The sequence below is a fragment of the Centruroides vittatus genome, unplaced genomic scaffold, assembly GCF_030686945.1.
Source record: "Centruroides vittatus isolate TY-2023 unplaced genomic scaffold, ASM3068694v2 contig_301, whole genome shotgun sequence".
Taxonomy (NCBI): Eukaryota; Metazoa; Arthropoda; class Arachnida; order Scorpiones; family Buthidae; genus Centruroides; species Centruroides vittatus.
The window spans coordinates 2,253,360-2,273,054 of record NW_027121927.1 but is presented as its reverse complement, the minus strand read 5'-3'; the positions used below and the strand labels follow the sequence as shown (position 1 = coordinate 2,273,054).

The 19,695-nt window shown below is 29.0% G+C and overlaps 1 protein-coding gene across 3 annotated transcripts in view; it reads right to left on the bottom strand.

Annotated features, from left to right (window-relative positions):
• Positions 1–387: 387 nt before the first annotated feature.
• LOC136972747 (bestrophin-4-like) overlaps positions 388–19,695 on the bottom strand; it is a 28,682-nt gene continuing 9,374 nt past the window's right edge. For 2 of the 3 annotated variants that reach the window (XM_067267363.1, XM_067267362.1), the window contains exons 3-10: positions 19,544–19,678; positions 12,223–12,389; positions 9,473–9,627; positions 6,964–7,041; positions 2,464–2,616; positions 2,291–2,371; positions 2,061–2,212; positions 388–1,990 (exon numbers count right to left, since the gene is read on the bottom strand). In XM_067267363.1, the coding sequence (XP_067123464.1) occupies positions 1,213–1,990; positions 2,061–2,212; positions 2,291–2,371; positions 2,464–2,616; positions 6,964–7,041; positions 9,473–9,627; positions 12,223–12,389; positions 19,544–19,678 (1,699 nt within the window). In that variant the 3' untranslated portion in view covers positions 388–1,212. The remainder of the gene's footprint in view (positions 1,991–2,060; positions 2,213–2,290; positions 2,372–2,463; positions 2,617–6,963; positions 7,042–9,472; positions 9,628–12,222; positions 12,390–19,543; positions 19,679–19,695) is intronic. The other variant, XM_067267365.1, reaches the window with a different exon arrangement.

The following is a 19,695-nucleotide window of genomic DNA, read 5'->3' as shown; positions in this document are numbered from 1 at the left end:
TAAACTATATAAACTTTTAAATTCTTTTATGTTCGAAAAATTTTGGACTAAATTTCTAATACGATCTTAGGAGAATCATTTTTTTGTTAAATCAACACACAGCAGTTATCATCAGTAAATATTTATTGAATTTAACAGTAACATGTTTTTCTTATGTATGTATATCTTATATTAATATATATTACCTCGGAAATGGATATTTTACTATCACAAGTAAGATCGTAAGAAAATAACGGTTTTATAGCAACACGTTTAAGCACTTGGGTTTTAGCAATAGAAAGCAATTTCTATACACCTGTATGGAATATTTAAGGCAAGTTTTTTGTACTATGTATCGCTGAGTCTTAACAATTCTATGATTTCTAAGGAAGGCAAACGGAAGCAAAATTCAAAACTTAGCACCACTTCATTGTCATAGTGGGGATTACAACTGTTTTTACAAGTTACATCGATCGACAATGTCATAGAATATTGAATTACAATGAATATCGAAGTTACATATAACATTTAGATTATTATTATTATATTACCGGAAAATGACAGAACTCGTTACATTTAATAAAAAATGACGACAGCTTTCGTAATGTCACTACCTGATACAGGTAACAACCATTTAACTCGATCGTTACAAGAACCCGTTAATCTAATCCATTCATTAAAGAAAAACGTTTACATACACGATTAAGTTACGGCATTTGCTCAATCTTGTTTAGATCCAAAACCATGGACATTGAAACCTATTCTTAACAAAATAAATGCAAAACTATACTTTATCACAGATCGAGTTCTCCCGTTCTCGTGTTGTAAAGACACGAATAGATCATTCAGTCAAAATAACTTGTGTCGTGGTAAAGTAACTAAAGCACATCCTGGTATTCCCAAAAGAAATACTTTGTTTCACTTATATACATATAGCAAAGCTTGCATTCGACATTTACAAGACGAAATTCGTTCTAGAAAGTTTTAAAATAATACTACATAAAGGAGAAAAAGTACTGTTCCTCCATCAGCCCCCAAATGTAGAAACTTTTGTTATCACAGTTACAGTTAAAGAAAAAATAATTTCAATACATTTAGATTCGAGTAAACTAATGAAAAATATCCAAAATAAAGTTTTCACAGTACACATGGTTCAATAAGAACCGAATAAATAAAAAAATATAACACCAAAATAAATCTAAAGAAGAAAGAAAGTTAGTACATTGCAGGAATTTATTTACTGTGTTGCAGTAGTTCGGCATAACTGCTTACTGTGCTCTGATTGCTATCGACAAACTGGGTCAGACTTTCTTGCGACGAGTTCGGCTCGTATATCGATTGGACCACTGGAGACCCTGGTTCAGAGTCGATCTGCACCACAGATTCTTTGGTGGTCTCACAGGGACTATGGATGTTGGAGGACGTGCCTATGCCACTCTTTTTCGAATGGAGGCCATCCATTAACACTGTCGGCACTGGAGCTGCATCACCGTAGCTAGGAACCGCGTTACTAGAGTCGCCGGGGATATCTATGATCAATGATTGTTGTTCTTCCACGGTTCCTTGTTCTCTTCTAGATGGAGTCAGCGTAGACGGAAGATGAAACTGGACTTCGTTGATGGTCTCTTTCTCTTCAGCTGAATGGTCTTCGCGATGCTCGTTTACAGAACTGGTGCGGGATCTGTGACTCGGAGTCTTCAATACAAAAGTGGGAAGAAGATTATTATCCTTTTTGGAAACTGAATTCACGTTTTCGGAGCTCGAACCTATCAGCATGTTAATTATTTTTGAACCCGGAAAATCTGTTAGTAGCCTTAAACCGGTCTGAGAAGTGGTATCCCCCTCGCCAGTCGTATTCCGAGCGGTAAACTCCACGCACGATGGAAAAGCTGGTGTTAGTAATTCTTTAGTCGGACTTGTCGGTGGACTGTTATACGTGAAAGTATTATCTTCGTGATCGTCCTCCATTATCGTCTCCATTGGAACGAATTCGGCTTCATCCAGATTAATACTGAAATTAACATTATTATTATTTAAACCGCAGTCAATTAGAATAGTTCCTAAAATAAAAAAAAACTTACTCTAAATTAATAGCAGATCCCAAATGCGGCTGTGAACGCAAATTAACAGATGATTTAGTATATGGAAGTTGTGGTTCCAGTTCGTCCCAATACGTATCTTTTATTAACTTAGGATGCTTACGATGCATTTCATCAACGATCATGAACGAAACCTAAATATTTAAAGTTTATAGATTATGCTGCATTACAAATATTAAATTATATAACATTTCCGAGTAAATTGATCTTACTTGAAGATTACGGTCTAAACACCAATTTAATTCAAAATCATCATCATCTTCACCAAATGGATTAATAAGCTGTTCCGCCACCTATAGAGAAGCAATACTATTAATACACCTACACTTTTGGTTAAAGAAAAATCAAAGGTTTCAAAATTACAGTCTTAAATCTGAAGTCTTACCTTAAGCCATCCCATATAAAAGAAAAACTGAAGAATAGTAAATATTGGGATGTAAAGATCAACTTCATGACCTGGATATCCTTTTTCTGGGTCCAGATACTGACGTCCCATTACTGTGGCCAGAAAATAAGTATAAATAGCCAGTGTAACTACCTAAAAAGTTATAACAAACTTCATTTGATACAATGAAGGACACATTGAACTGTTACTATAAAACTTATTTTTTATATTATCTGGTTTGAAAATATTTGGGAATAACTTTTGGTAATTATTTCTATTAATAGTAATGGACTGACATTAAAAGTATTAGTAAATTTCAATTATGTAATAAACCTGCTTTAAAAATATTACCAATAGAATTTAATATTGTAGGGTCTGGGATCCACCAGTGCTAATTAGAAGTGCCACAAAGCAATATGATAAAACACGAAATTAAAAAATATGACATATGACAGATCAGATAAATCAAATAATTGGTTAAAGTCAAATAATCTGCCATGCTATATTTTGACAGCATTAGGAACATAATATATGAATTAAATAAACTATTGTTAATGAAAAACAGTCAGTACTGATCTGTATTTTAAAAAATTCATAATTCTTACTAGATAAATAAATTAAATTTATTTTATTTTTATCAATTTTTAAAATATCACCACTAATAAGCAATAATGCAAATCCTTGAATCTTACAATAGTTTAGTGTTTTGTGTGAATGTATCACTTTTCATATTTCAAACTAAAATGTAGACAGCAAATTATTTACAGAGCGACCTAATGAAAGGAATCTACTATGAAAATGTACAAGAAATTACAACTACTTTCAAAATGCTTAAGATTCTCACATACCAAAATGTCAGCTAAAGAATGTTATACAGCTGTCGGAATTTCTAAAAGTAATCTTTAAGACCTTATGAATAAAATGACCTTTAAGTAGTGGCTTTGAGCACTAAGAGGGCCTTTTTTCCTCCATACCCAAGGTAAGTTAAGCAAAAGCCAAATAGTGAGGAATAGCCCAACGTATCTGGTATTGACTGCCCATAAAACATTCCTCGGGAGTTGCTTACCCAGAATTGGTTCCAGGCCACCCAAAGTGGCACAATGACACCTTAACCATATTGATTAAGTATTTCACACATTCCCATCTTTTTTGGTTTTTCATTCCTACATTTTAAACAAAACAATTTTGAAAGATGATTACTGGTAACAATTAATGCAAAAATGATCTTTTGCATCCTCAAAAGCATGAAATGAAGTGATAAATACACTTTGAAAAATGGAAGATTTGAGAGTGAAGATATCAAAAATATTTTACATTTTTAACAAAAATGTGAAAACATTGTCATGCCAACAACAAATCCCTTTAGCTCAAGCTGTAAAATATTAATTTATAGTCTAAATTACAAAATTCAAAATAGAAGAATCCTATTAAATTTTTCCACTTTTCCAATCTTTAATTTGCTTATGACTATCCAATTGAGAAATTGTCAGAAATAAAGCAGTTACAGTTTTTAAAACAATATTTAATATTTATCATCACATTAAACTTTAAGTTAACATTACAAAAGATTCATCTAAAGAATTCAGAAGTAAATACAGTATTCAAAATGATATGCTTTGACACTTTCATCTTACTTTTTACCTAAATATTTTGAGAACTAAACAACCAAAGTAAATTGTTTAACAATTAAAGTACAAAAAGCCATTATTTGTGTGCACTGATTTGTGCACTAAACCACAAACACTATATAATAATCTCATTTTAACCAGCCTAATAAAGAATAAATTTCTTTAGAAGGAAAGGATTATTGTAAATTCATTACATTCTAAATTACAGAAGAAACAAACCTTTGAATAACTAATTATATAAAACTACATTTTTTCAAATTGCAGTCCAATTACAGATTAAAGAATCAATATTGGTAGTCATTGAAATGCTCTCTTAAATCAAAGAATTAAGAAAAACTACAGACATGACATAGGTAGGTTTTTGTTCAGAGTAATATATTAGTACTTGGAAATACATGACAAATTTCAAAAACATTGAAAAAAAAAAAAAGCAAAAAATGAGGACCAGATACACATTTCATATTTCTGTCAGTGAATTCATGAGTTGTTTCTTGGTGAACAGATCAATTTTGCAAGAATTTCAGATATACTTGATATCTTCAGTCCAAAAATTATTAAAACAATCAAAATTAAAGTTATTGTATAATTTATTTGATTCCCAGTGTGTACATTGTACTGTAAATACAACTTGGAATCTCAATCCATATTTCTCCTAACATTTCTAGACATTATTTCTAAGTTGCTAATTGCATATTTTGTTTTCAATTTACATTTAAATTGTGAATTTTAGAAATTTGTTATTCTAATTGTTACAGAATCCAATTCTAATTACCAGTATGAATTTTATTCACAAAGCATGATTTTTTTAATGCTAACCCAAGTTTAAAGCAGGTTTATTAGTTTATTCCAATTTGTAGTAAAATAAGTTAATAATAATAATAATAATAATAATAATAATAATAATAATAATTAAATTTGGTTATAATTTTTATTATTATTATTATACAGTAGAGTCGTTAATCTAAACCCCGGTAATCCGAATCGCCTGTTATCCAAACGATTTTCAGTCAGACTGTCGTTCTGAATCGAACGTTTTTGATACTAGATTTACTTCTAAAGTATAATTTTCATGTTTTTATATTCTTCAATATATTTATTTTGTCTGTACAAAACAAAGAAATAATTTTTAACGATACAATAGCCTCGACTATTATTATAAAAATTTTCGTTAGGCTTAAAAATCAACCAAAATTCAACACGAAGCGACACGCAATGGAGAAAAATTTGAACATTGGACAGGTTAATATATTTTTTCGTACATAATTGGTTATCTGAACAAATCACTAATCCGAACAACCCCTGTCCCCAATTGATTCGGATTAATGACTACTGTATAATCAATATAATACTATTACACTTACCAGTGTAAGTGTAATAGTTTAAGTTATCCTGAACATTTTTATACAGCAGACCGTTTATTGTAATCAAAGATAATGTTATCAAAATTAGCATGTTAACAAACACTAATTTTTCAAATACAATTATAAATATGCTTATTATAATCAGAATTTAGTTATTGCTGTCATATTTGGATAAATATGACCTTTGTGCTTTCTTTACATGCTAGAAACCTCAATGTGTGGCTGGCTAATATTAAGTTATTGTTATCAGTCTTAACCAGTGCTTTAAATGCTTTAATCATTATTTGCTTAAAGCAAAGTTCAAATTGCTGGCATTCCACTGTTATTGAAGTTGTTAGACAAATGATACTGAATGAATTAACAGTGAGTCCCAAAGCAATTACAGTAAGTGCATTCTATATACTATAGAATTCAGTTATTTTAATCAGATATTCTGATAACATGAAATAAACAATAAACACATCCCAAAATATAAAAGTGTTTAAAAATTTTGCTTATTATTTCCTTATAATTAGTATATCATTTCACAAATTTGAATAGTAACCAAACCTCAAATATTCAAATACTTTTACTTAGTACTTTTAATTTAAAGTTGCATAAAGCATTATTATTAACCAAAGCTAAACAAGTGTTTCACTATATTAATAAATTAATAAAGAAAAGCAAAAAATGTTTATAATGGCAAATATGATTTTTCACATCCACAATACAAACATCATGCACATGTTAAAATATTTGAATAATAATAACCTAATAATTTTTGAGTAATGTCCCCTTTGAATACTTCTGAATCCATCACTGACTGAACATCCAAATACCTCCAATATTGCAATATAACATTCAAATTTATTTTTTGATGTAATATTCAAGATCAAATACTTTCTAGTATTCAAGAATTTTCCAATCTGTAATTATGATTTAGTTATCTGTTGAAAAATAACATGAAAAAAAATTAAAAAATTATCCATCAGCCTCAACATGTACTGTACTTAAGACAAAGGCTAACAATTGCATCACATCATCAAAAGGAATGATAAACTATTGTACAGCAAAAAAATTAAAATTGTTGGCTTTTTAACTTTATACAGTAATTCATCCAGCATATAATTAATAAAAAAACTTTAATTTATACAAAGTTTAAAACTTTTATAGTGTGTCCATTTAAATGTTAGCTAATAAAGCTAGAATTTCCACTAACGGTAGTCTTATTCACTCAATCTTCTCAAATATTTTCGATATATACTTTCCTAAAGTGATTACAATAAATGTTTTCTACTGTATAAAAGTTCAAAGATCATTGTTTTGTAAATAATGTATTCACAAAATTATAAATTATGAAAATCAAATTAAAAATCAAAATTACAAAATTTAATGTAATTTTAAAATCATTGAAATCATTTGATCCAGATAAATTTATAACTCTTTACAATTCAAACACTTAAGTTACATTTAAAAACTAACATTTTAAAACAAAAGAATTTTCATAAGTCATTATGTTCTATAACACTTACCTGAGTGTATACTAGTGGAATACTAATCCAATCATAACTAAAAAGCATACCACAATTACCACGGAAAATGTGCATTTCCTAAAATAATATTCCAGTAATTATAATATAGAATTTTCAAATATGTAAATTATTACTAAAACAGAAAAGAAATGAAATTTAAGTAAATCAACTAAAAATCTTACCCAAAAACCTCTATTTGAAACAAGTTTTTTTTTAAAGAAAAATTTAGTAATACTAAAATGAGTTTTTGGTAAAGTGGTTTTGTACAAAAATTTAATAGCAATAATCTTAAATTTGAAAAATTTGTCCAAATTTAGGAACATTGATTTAAAGAGTAGAGTTTAAAATTGAAGGGCCACACATTTACTGTAGAGTTGTTTTTCCCCATTATGGGTATAAATACCGCAGGATTAAGCAAAACTTCCATAGATTTACAAAAAATAAAGTACATAATCTGATTTTTTAAATTTGGCAATTTTATACAACTATCATTTATTTTTTTTACACAGATTTTGATCTTGCACATTTCTGAAGGTCATTATGAATTTCAAATACCATTCAGTTACTTTAATCTTTATTTTCTGTTTATCAACTTTACTTCATTTCACTTGCATCTAATCTCAAACTCTTAGATCAGATGGCAAGTGAGAATGCCCAAGCTACAGGAGGAGAGGAGAGTATTCATTGCATGTAAATTTAAAAACCAAGTTAGAATACTCAATGCTGAATCAGATTTAGGCCTTTGTCTTCAGTGATACCAGATTGAGAAACTTTGCAAACTAAAACAAAATGTAGTTGTGCATTTATTAATATCAATAATGAGTATTTGTCAGCTAATTAGTTAGATTGCATGAGTAGTAATAATTTCTGTTTAAGTTTTCATATAAAGAAAATTTATATCTGTTCTGTTTTGATTTTATTTAAAATATTTCAAAGTTTGAGTTATTTAAAATGCAATACTAATAATCTTTTAGATCATCATTGTATTCAATCATAGTATTCAATTACAAAATTCTTCTGATTATTTAAAGTTACCTAATTTTTGAAAACCATTTGACAAACTTATTTCAAATTTATAGATGTTAAGTACATGTGAAATTTTATTTTCATGAAAAGAAAATTCAGGAAAACATTGGGAACCATTGCCACAGAAAATTTCCCTACAAATTTATATGTACAGGTACTACAATTTATCCAAACATACTACAACAAATAAAAAAGACTTCACAATTTTGAAACTAATTGCAGAATCAACCATTTAAAGTACTATTTACATAGAAAAGTGAAGTTTTTCAAGTGATTTGGCATGGAAATTTCTAATTTAAAAAAAGTAAATTAGTAATTATGCTATCCAATATATAAGATCCCAAATGAGTTGAAACAGCCCAAAATAGGACTCGGGCTGCTGTGGAAAATTTAAAAAGAACTGCCAACCATTTCACCAACTTAAAACATTTTTTTTTTGGCCATTTAAAATTATCTCTACCAGTTTTACTTACTAATTAATACAGGTACTGGTAGCATTATCAGTTTGGAACCAAAAGCAAAAGTAACATGTTAAGCTGTTACGTAAAAATAACATCACTTCCTGCCTGAACTTCTGCATGGTGTCATGAAAGAGCTAGGTGTGTGGAACACAGGATTTCTTTTAAACAGGAACTCTACATTCTGCTGTTTTTCCTGTAGTGTGCATTGCAATTCAATTTCATGCTGAATGTTGGAATAAGCAGACTAGAAATTTTATTGCAACTTTAATAAAAAAAAAAAAACATTACCAAGTGACAATTTTGACAGTATGCAATGCAACCCCAGCATTTTGATTTCATAAACAAATTTAAATAAGGTAAAATTTTTAAAACAATACTGAAGAATAGCTTTAACACTTTCACTGCTGCCATTAAAAAAGTGTTTCACCAAATATGCTAATTTGTTTTTCATAAAGTATAACCAACTTGCCTCAAATATTTCATGTTCAGCAGTGAAAATAGTAAATATTTTTCTCTTAAGAATTCTATAAGCTGCCTTCATAAACATATTACAAAATGCAAGAATGTATTTATATAAAATAAATTTTGAAAATATTTATCATCATAATTATAACAGAATCCTATATGACAAACTAGTGAATAGTCAAACTTTTTAACACCTGATTTTTAATTCTGCACAAATATTTGTTTTTAAAACTAATAATATTAATTGAAAATTTAGTGTAATAAACTAATTGAGTTAGACTATAGCACAGTAAAGCTAGCCAGCCTGCAAAGAAAGAATAATATCCTCATCCATACTATCCAAAATAAGTGATGGTAGTCTGGATTAGACATGAATGCTGAGCCCAATGGTAGTATGCTAACACAAATAGTAACAATCTAGTCAATTAAAATTTAATTTTTATTTAGCAAAATGTTATGAACACTTCTCATCATCTTTTTCTTACCAAAATTTATAATTCTTTAATTTTAGTAACTATTTAAAGATTATCAAATTGATACTGATTTCTTTTGCTTACATTTAATATAGCATTAAGAAGAACATCATCTTTAATACGTCCTTCTTTTCTTGCACGAACTGCTAGAGATGTGAACCACTGTGCAGGAACCCACCATTTCCCATGACTGACTGGAATTTCATCATAAACACATCTTTCTTCTTTTGTCATCAAACCTGTAAATAAATCTAAACTTTAGAATCACAGTAATTCCAATACAAAAATTAAAAATGATTAAGTATTAGTTGTACACCTACACGAAATTTTAAATCAATAATTGAGGATAGAATTTATATATAGGGCAGGGATAGCAAACTTTTTAGAGCTGATGTATCTCATAGTGAGCATAATTATCTTAAATATTTATGCATGCTGAAGTTTTAGACTTTGAATAATGATATTTAAAAGAATTGAGTGAAAATACTTTAATTAGAATAAATGTAAAGATGATTGAAATAGTTGGGTGATAAACTGGAATCTTATGAAATGTTACATAACAGATGATTTCTCACAATGTGCCACTTTGGGCACACTTGCTCTAGGTTTGCCACCCAATATAGGGCATCCCAATATAGGTGAGTGTGCCTGCATGCATATGTAAAGCTTACAATGTGAAAACTATTCATTTACACAAATGGAAGTGCAGCAGATAGAAAAATCTCCATGTTTGCATTGTCACATATTCAAGGTCACTTGTGCATAGTAAAATAGTACATCATTACACTTTTAAAATGTTTATATGTTTTTAAACAGATACTTCCTAGACATAAATCAAAAGGAAGTCCAACTGCTTGCTTGTCTAATAATGGAATCATATCTGTAGATCTAAAGATCCAAGCAAAAAGCTTCTGGTAAGGTCTGTGCAGTTAAGATTTGAACTATTTAAAACATTCTTGCAGCAGCTCTAATAATGCCTCAGATGCTTGAAATAATAGTCAGCAAGAGATTGAGTATCATTTGGACACTATCAAGTTAAAAAGATGCCCACATTAAATCTAACCTTTATACAAACTTATTTTAGAGTTATCTTATAATACCAAAAATTTTTTAATGAACTTTACAGATGCTGAGAGGTATATTTTTGGATACCTCTAGCCCAAACAACTTCTGAGACTGATTTAATTTTCTAAGCAATTTTTAAGCAAAGATTTCCAATGTTTTCACCAAGAATGTTTTACACTTTTATTACCAAAGTGATTTTTGTTAAAGTAATAAAATGATAACTTTTGCAAAAAACAAAGTTTGGTATAAATGGCTATCCAAATGCCAGAATTTGGAGCATTGTACACATATGGTATACATTTTCTGAAGTCAGCATTGAAACAATGGGTTACATTAATTTTAGTTCAGTCAATAAAATATCCCAACTGGACCACCACTCATCCTAATTGTGTAGATGACACCATACAGTATCTAGATTAGCATCAATCAAATAGGCTATAGCCTAACACATTTAAATTTAAAATGATACATATATGCATTCTACAAAAGAATAATCTTCTTATGAAAAACTTTATTCAAATACTTAAAATTCTCAAGGCTCTTGCAGAGTGAACCGTAATTATGAATATTAAAAAACAAACACTTAGCATATTTAGTTCAACTGAACAGAATGATTTAGTTCAATTCTACTAAATTTTTTCTACTATAAAAATACCAAATTTAACTAAATCAGTTTCTGAATTTAATTACATATTTTAAACATCTCAATAACGCAATATATTTTAATAACCAACCAACAGCTGAATTAAATCGGGCAGGAATTATGCTATAATTTTCAAATTTAATGTTTGTAGCATATCAACAAATAAGGCAGACGTTAGGTGCCATCTCTTAATGGTAGTAGTAACTATAATTTTCATTTTAAATTTAGAATTTATAGTAGTCTGGAAGAAAAGAATTGGCCCAGAGTGGGAGTAGAACCCACAACCTCTGCTTACCATGCAGTGCCCTGACAAGTTACTCCAGCTGTACCTCCAAGTGACTCCTCCCTTCCAGACCCATTTAAACTTTAGATATAACCATCTAACAAATAATTTGGCTGTTGGTTGGTTGATTATTAATTACATATTAATAAAACTTATAATCAAATTATAGCTTCACTAAATGCTAACATTTGTAACATTTTAAACTCTTAGTAGAGTAACAAATTCAAATAAATAAATAAAAAAAATGCTTAATAATAGCAGGCATTATTTTTAACTGTTTTAATAATTCAGCTTAAAATCTTCATACAAAACATTAGTTACAACATGTTTGCAATTCATATTAGTAAAGCAGACTTCGTTAGCAGTAAAAAGTTTTTTTTAACTAATTTAATTTTATCTTAAAAATATTACCAATTTTGTATATTTATGTGTTTGATTTACATTGTTATGTTTTACATTCTAATTATTTAAAAACATGTTTAAAAAATTTTTTGTAAACTTGTGTTCTGAGCATTCCAATTTGGATATGTTGAACTGATGCAGATCTTGTTTAAGATTGAAAACATTTGCCGAGTTTTACATTAAATTTCATTACTGGATGTTAAAGGTTTCGTTGATTGTGCTTATAATTCATTCCAGTTATTGAGAAGTAATTAGTTTTTTACTATCTGGAGATTAAAATGTAACAAATGGAGGCTTAGATAGAAGTATATTTGATTCAAATATGAAATCAAAATTTATTCAATTTGTTTCATAATCATCAGTCTCAACACTTACGAAATGTATTAAATTAGGTCTTTGAATTGAAAAATCTTTACACTATGTTGTGATATTTTCACTTACCAGACTCTTCTACATGATCAAGAGTTGGGAATCTCTTTTTTACTGAAGTGCTGACTGCTTGAAAAGTAAGCACAGATAAAAGACTAAGATATCGAGCAAGAGTTCGACGAATGATCCTTCCACGTTCATCCGAACCATGGACATAAGCCGACACTAGCATACTTGTTCTATAAGAATATAAATGGATTAATTAATTAATAAAACTCTTAAATTTATTACGCTATTAAGATTACTTTATTCTAGATCAAAAACTGATTCTAGGATCATCATTTAATGTTTATTTTACAGCAAGTTTTACTATTGAAGTTTGTTCTAAAGTTACAAATGATACAACTGTTATAATTTAATTAATTAATTTAAATAATTAATTAATATTTAAATAATATTAATTATTTATTTAAATAAAATTTAAATAATTAATTAATTTAAAATTTAATTAAAATTAAATTTAAATTAATTAATTTAAATAATTATTTAAATTAATTAATTAAATTATAATTATTAATGTTAATACGAGATGGCACCTAACGCTTACCTCTAGAGCCAAATTGGTACGTAATTCATTTAGTAATTAGCCTTAAACTAGCCCAATAGTGTTTCGGCATTTGGTTGGTGTCTAGTCTTATAATATATCGGGTTAAGCAATGTTGTTTATATATATTACACCTTGCCTGGACTTACGATGGCCGGTTGAGTGCCTCATGAGGACGTGGGCGCTGAATGTGTCCCCAGTCGGCGTTGTAATAACCGTCGATGATTATAACGTTAGTTTATATAGGCTGGAAGGGGAGATCGGACTGGAGGTCCGGATAGCGTAACTGGCAATGCATCTGCACGGCAAGCAGGAGTTGAGGGTTCGAGTCCTGCTCCAGGCCGATTTTTTCTCCCAGCAGTTCTAAATTTGGATACAACTGTTCTAATAAAACTTACATCTACATATAATTTTAAATAATTATCCAAACTTTTGGATATCTCCAACTTTAAATTTATACACAGTTAAATTTTATGAATAAAAATGTATACACTATCTTTTAAAAACATTTTATAAGCTAGATATATTGCTAAAGATTAATGATTGAAATTATTGATATAGTAAAGCTGTAAAAAGGTTTCAAGTCATTATTCTGGAAATTTACAGTGGAAAATATTAGACTAGAAAATTCCCTCCTAATCATATTTTTAGGTATTATTAATTTCAAATATTTTTTTGAAGTTTTATAGATTGAACTTGACTAAAATTCTGTATGATCAGCTTCAATTGTTAGAAGAGAAAATTCACAATGGGTTCAAACAACATGGACAGATGTACAGATCAATGCCTTGAATTTTTCACAAATGATACTTTGCTCATAAAAATGAGATCAGTGAAGTAAAAACAATTCAAACACAATTTCTTCGGCCAACCTATTCCAGTGATTGATGATAGTAGTTCCTACTGAGAATAACCACCTTTTGATCAGATCTGACTCCTGACAAAATATTTTTCCTTGCAACTATTTGACTAACTCAATTATTGTTCTTTAAAATATGGAAATGTTTTGCTGAATTTAACATTTACTAAATTTTAAAAAGTTTCATGCTAATATCTGTAAAATCACATTTAACATACCATTGTATTTTAAGAAACCTGACGGCCTATAGGAGTAGGTGGAAAATGTGAGTTAATAGAAATATTCTCTCAGCAAATGCATAGGGTGGTCATAAATTTGTATTGTATTTTATTTTCCAGGCTGTTATGTATACATAACATGGAAAGTATTGGAATAAGTCAAATTTGATCAAAGTTTTTTGCAAATCTCCATGTTTTCAGACAAATAAAAAAGGAAAATAAAATATTTTGCACGTGTGCACATGCTTGCATCTATTTCATTTAATATCTCAGGATGGTGTCAAAATAAACAAATGAAAATTGGCATGGTGTGTTGTATATGAAGAGCATTGATGCTATTAAATTTTGATGGTGAAAGGTCGAGGGGGTAAGGACAGATTCATGTATCACTTTTAGGGAAGGAGAACTTTATAATGAATAAAATCTTCATTAGCATTTATACTTTATAAAACTCATTCCTATCCTCAAAATTAAGCTTTTAGCTATTGTACAGTAATTAAACATAAAAAATATATAACAATCTCATAACAGATGGCACCACACACAATTTTGTTTATTTTTCTTGGTATATGTTCTTTTTTCAAATAAAAACTCATAACAGCTGGAAAAGTTACATAACTATACTAATTTTTTTTTGTTGGTACCCAGTTCCTCCAATATCAAGAAACTTGTTAAAATATTGAGAATGCAGTTTACATGAAATTTTTTTTTACTTATGATTCAAGTTTGAAGATGACTAAGATATATTTGTAACACTGTTCAAAAAATTTTTCTACTCCCAGCCTGTGGTTCTAATAACTGCACCACGTTGATTTAGAAAGATTATCAACATGGACATGCTCAAGCAATGTCGTCTTGGAAATCACCAGCCATTTGTTCTGAAGACCATGAGTGCAAACTATGTCAAACACAAAAAATGGTTTGCTGATAATTGTAAAAAGTGTCCTGTCAGTCATGCTGATTTTAAGGGGCTTCGATCACCTTCTTATGATTCCTTTCTGGAAGCCTTCTCTGTGAATCATTTCACAAGCATGACTAGTAGAACTAGGGCTTAATGGCAAACGCATTTGGTTAAGTGAGAATCTGATAAAAACTCATGTCAGTTGAAAAGTTCATGGAGAATAAGTGTTCAGTACACTTATTCTCATTCATGTAAGTAACATCAAACATGGATTCAAATACCTGTCTGAAGTGTTGAACATCCATTACAGAGGTCTTCATCCTAATTGATGAATATGATGCACCAGTCATTGATGCTGTTGACAAAGTAACTACTATGGATATGAACTGTATGTTTGATCTACTGAAACGCATGATGGGAGAAACATTGAAAAGCAACCCGCATATGGAACGAGCATTGATCAATGTTTGTGAGAGATTGGCAGGTGCATGTTCAGGAGATGCACAATGTGTCATTTACCATTGTGAATTATTCCTAAATGAAGCCTGTGAATTTTCCCAGTTTTATGGGTTTACAACTGAAGATGTTGATATGCAGCAGGAGAAACCTGAATTTAAGGAGTTGATGCAAGGGATGTTGAAGAAGATTGCTTGTTGGTACAATGGATACAAGTCAGCAAGTGGGATTGAAGTGTTCAATGCCAAGTTCATCTTAAATGTCTTGCGTCAGGAACTTATGCAGAAGAAAATCATGGAAATGGAGAAACGTTAACGGAAGTGAGTGTCATTTTCTAAAACTTAATGGGTTGATACAGGATAAAGAATATGACAATCCTGTTTGCAAACATGGAGATTCAAGAACACATCCAAAAGACTTATCAATAGTGAAGAGGTTGAAATAACCTTCAAATCAGTGATAGTTGAAGATGTAATGGTGTTGAAGAATGTGATGGAGTTAAAAAACCTAACTTCATGCACTGGTAAGGCTGATTTGTTTCTATGATTTTTAGCTGATAGTGGTTACTTTAATAGTTCAGTGAAACAAAGATTCAGATTTGAAGGAAAGTGATAAAAAGTGTAGCATTTTGAGTGTACCTAATTTGGAAGTGAAAACAGAACTTATCATTGCTACAATGCAAAGTTGTGGCAAGAAAAATAGTGTCTTGACAAGAATCGTATTGATGGCTATCAAAAAGTGTTGCAAAATCTGGTGACCGGTGCAACATTCATAATCAGTGACCATGCTTTTTTCTGGTGATACAAAAGTGCCTGATAATGAAGACGCACTTCACTTTAGCATACAACATCCAAAAGTTGGATGTTGTACACTAAAGTGAATGGACGTATACATGAAGAAAAAGAAAAAAAGGAAAAGGAAGAATCGACGTTCTGATAATTTGTGGGATGACAGGAATAATAATTGTGCTGAAGTTCAATCCTAAAGATCAACAAAGTGCTCTTGCTCAAATTCTTGATACTATGCCAACATATTTAAAGTGACTGAACATGCAAATATTACCAAGGTGTATGTAGGGCTGTCTTTCTATGATAAGAAGACTGTTATAATCTATATAACAGACAGTTCTAACATTGAAGATGCATACACTGTTATTAGAACTGAAGACTGACGTCCATATTGATATACATTAATATATAATTGAATGATACTGTAATCAGTATGAAATTTTGTGCCTTTGCAGAAATCTGTATCAGTATCAACTTTTCAAACAGTTTGATTCATATTAAGTCATTAGAGTCAAAGTGATTAATTTATTTGATAAAATTTTTGGCACAGACTCTCTCATGTAATGAAAAAAGGTGTTGACAAAACTGCTTGTCTAATGTTACTTGTTATACAAGATTATTATTTTTACAAATAGCAGTTAAATAAAAGAAAAAATGACTTAGATAATATACCAAATTAATCTGCACATTAAAATAACTTATATTTGAATAATTATAATGCAATTTTAATAAAACACCAAATAAATTTTTTAAATTTCATTAAATTTTCTAGTTATCAACAGAATATTTTATATTTAACTCAACTTTTAAATTCATTAGAAAATGAAAAATTCATAAAAAGTTGTCAAACCTTAAGCAATCAGTATCAAACAATTAAGCAAAATTAATAAATATAAAAATGAGAAATTGCACAATGGTTTAATTTCTATTTATGTATTAGTCAACCTACTTTTCCAGTTCAACTAAATTTTACAATAGCCAGATATTTAACATAAATTTTTAAAATTTTATGCTAATAGTTACAATATATAACAATTTATCAAATTTAATATATAAATTGTGAGAGTATACAAACGAATTTCACAATTTCAAAAGTCAATTAAAAAAGTATTGGACAGATAATTTACAATTTAATTTCTATCAAAATTTAAGTGCATTTTTTTGTTAAAATAAGTAGTTTTGCATAGCTTCTATTTCTTTATGTTCCTTTGTTAGAACTTACATTCTTAAAGCAATCGAGCAACTAAAATACCACTGTTCCAACCAAAACCAACTTTTAATGATATATTAAAATTGCATTTTCTTCTAAATAAAGAGCTTTTAGAAATTTTATCAGTTAAACTATTATTTATTTAAATTAATTTCAATAGCTAATGACTTGCAGTTGTGTTATGCCATAATTATTTTTGATTTCATAAATTTATAATTTTTAAGATTAAGTATTTAATTTCTTCAGAGCAGGCACACATTTTTTTAAAAACCAAGTGAGGAATATTTCTCCTTGGAGTTGCTTTACTTGATCAAATGACCAAATCCATCCCAGTTTGTAATAATTTCAAATACAGGAAACTATTATTAATTTATTATTTTAATTATTGAAAAATAAGAATGTTTGGTCAAAATAATTAAAATATTAGTTTCCCCACACAATATATGCTATTATATTCAAACTAAAAAGTAAAATGTTGATAGGCAAAAAAGCATGGATTACAAACCTTTGAGTTTGCATGCTCTATAATGAGCCTAATCATCTTTTAAAATGTTTGTGCATGTTATTCAAAATCTAAAACTTTGACATTTAAAGAAATTGAACATATATGCTTTTAATTAAAGCACATATGTTCAAATAAACAGAGAAACTGAAATTGTATGATGTATTATGTGCCAAATGATTTCTCCCACATGCCACTTTTGGCATGCATTCAATGGGTTTGCGATCCAGCTGAAAGATATTTTTCACTTTCCTTTTTCAAAAAAGTTGTTATACTACAATTAAACATTTTTATTATGTGCCATATGTAAATATTTTATACCATCTAATAAACCCTGAACATTGCAAATACTATATTCAAAAATATACAAAAATAGCATTTAATAAATGAAAGACAATTAAATTTTATTATTAACAAGTGGACAAAAATGTCAAGTTTCATCAATTTGCTTACAAACCTGCTGTTTGTAAGCAAATTGATGAAACTTGACAACATTTTTGTCTACTTTTCGAAACACTTCATTTGAAAAACTCAACAGCAATAAATAATTTTAAAATTTAACCTTTTAGTTAAAAATTTTAAAGTCAAATTTGTTTTTTCAAATTTTTTTTAATCTGGTGATCATTTTCATTTCTGACTCCACTCCATAGGTACTAAGGCTTACTTTCTACAACTCCTAGACAAAAAAATTAGAATATTCACTTAACTGAAAGTTTAGTGTACATTTTTTTTATGAACAATCCAGACTACAAAACTTTTTTCAGTGGTTTTGCACGCCAATTCTTCTTGAGTTTCTCTCATCCCTCGCAGTCATTGCTCATTTACGTCCACATTTCTGGCATTTATTAGTTAAAACTTAAACACGGTTTTGTTGTTTCAGTACTCTAGAGAGTTTTGGCTGTGAGCATTTTACATAATTCGCAATTTCTTTTTGTGTTCTGCCTACTTTCTACAAGGCTATGATAATATCTTCAGTTCTGTCACTGATGTTGCACTTATGCCCCATGCTGTACTGTTATACTGCTCTGCCCAGCAATTTAGTTTTTTATGGCTTTTGCTTGGTTGTTTTTGCTAATATTCTAATTTTTTGTCATGGTAAAACTTATTCTATTTTTTTGTCATTTCATTTCCATTTGTAAGAAAAAAAAAACCACTTGAGTTAATTTGTCTGATTAAAGGATACAATAAATATAAATAGACATTGTTTTTGTAGGATCATAAAAGTTTTGTACTCTGTGTTGTTCATGAGAAAATATACACTAAACTTTCAGTTAGGTAAATATTCTAATTTTTTGTCTCGGAATTGTATGCCCATCATAGGTTCAGTCAAATCCATAATGGGAACTTGGACTAGACAGTGAAGGACTTAACTTTACTGCTTCAGTTATAAATTATTGATATTAAATTCAAGCTTTCCATCTTGGATTCAAATAAGCAAATTGATAAAAACTTAAATACAAAGAAAAAATGTTTTTACAGATTTATTTTCAACAATTGAACATTATATTGTGAAATACAAAATACATTGTATTTCATATAGTATTTTTTGTCAGTAGGTGTATACAAATATTTTATAAAATATTTTGATTTTATTTCAAAATGCTTTCATTTTTCATATCTTTTATAATTCGTTGTGGTCATTCTACACAATTTGCTAATTATATGAATAAATACTTATTACAATAAAAGTTCATACTTATAAACAAAATTTTAGAACAAAAGTTAATTTATAATATGGAATCAATAATTATTAGTTAATTGATAGCTCAATAAAGCATTGATATGACAAATTTGAAAATGTATAAAGCCAACTGAGTTTATTTCCAGGTTAATCAACATTTAAAAAAATACTCACTTATCTGGCCACGGAATCGCCAGGTACTGTTGCCACCAACGTCCCACTACGATTGTAATATAAAAACCCAGAACAAAAGATAGAGGGATGAGGTTGGTAAATGTTTCACAATATCTTGTTAATTTTTCAAAAACCCTAATGAAAATAAATTA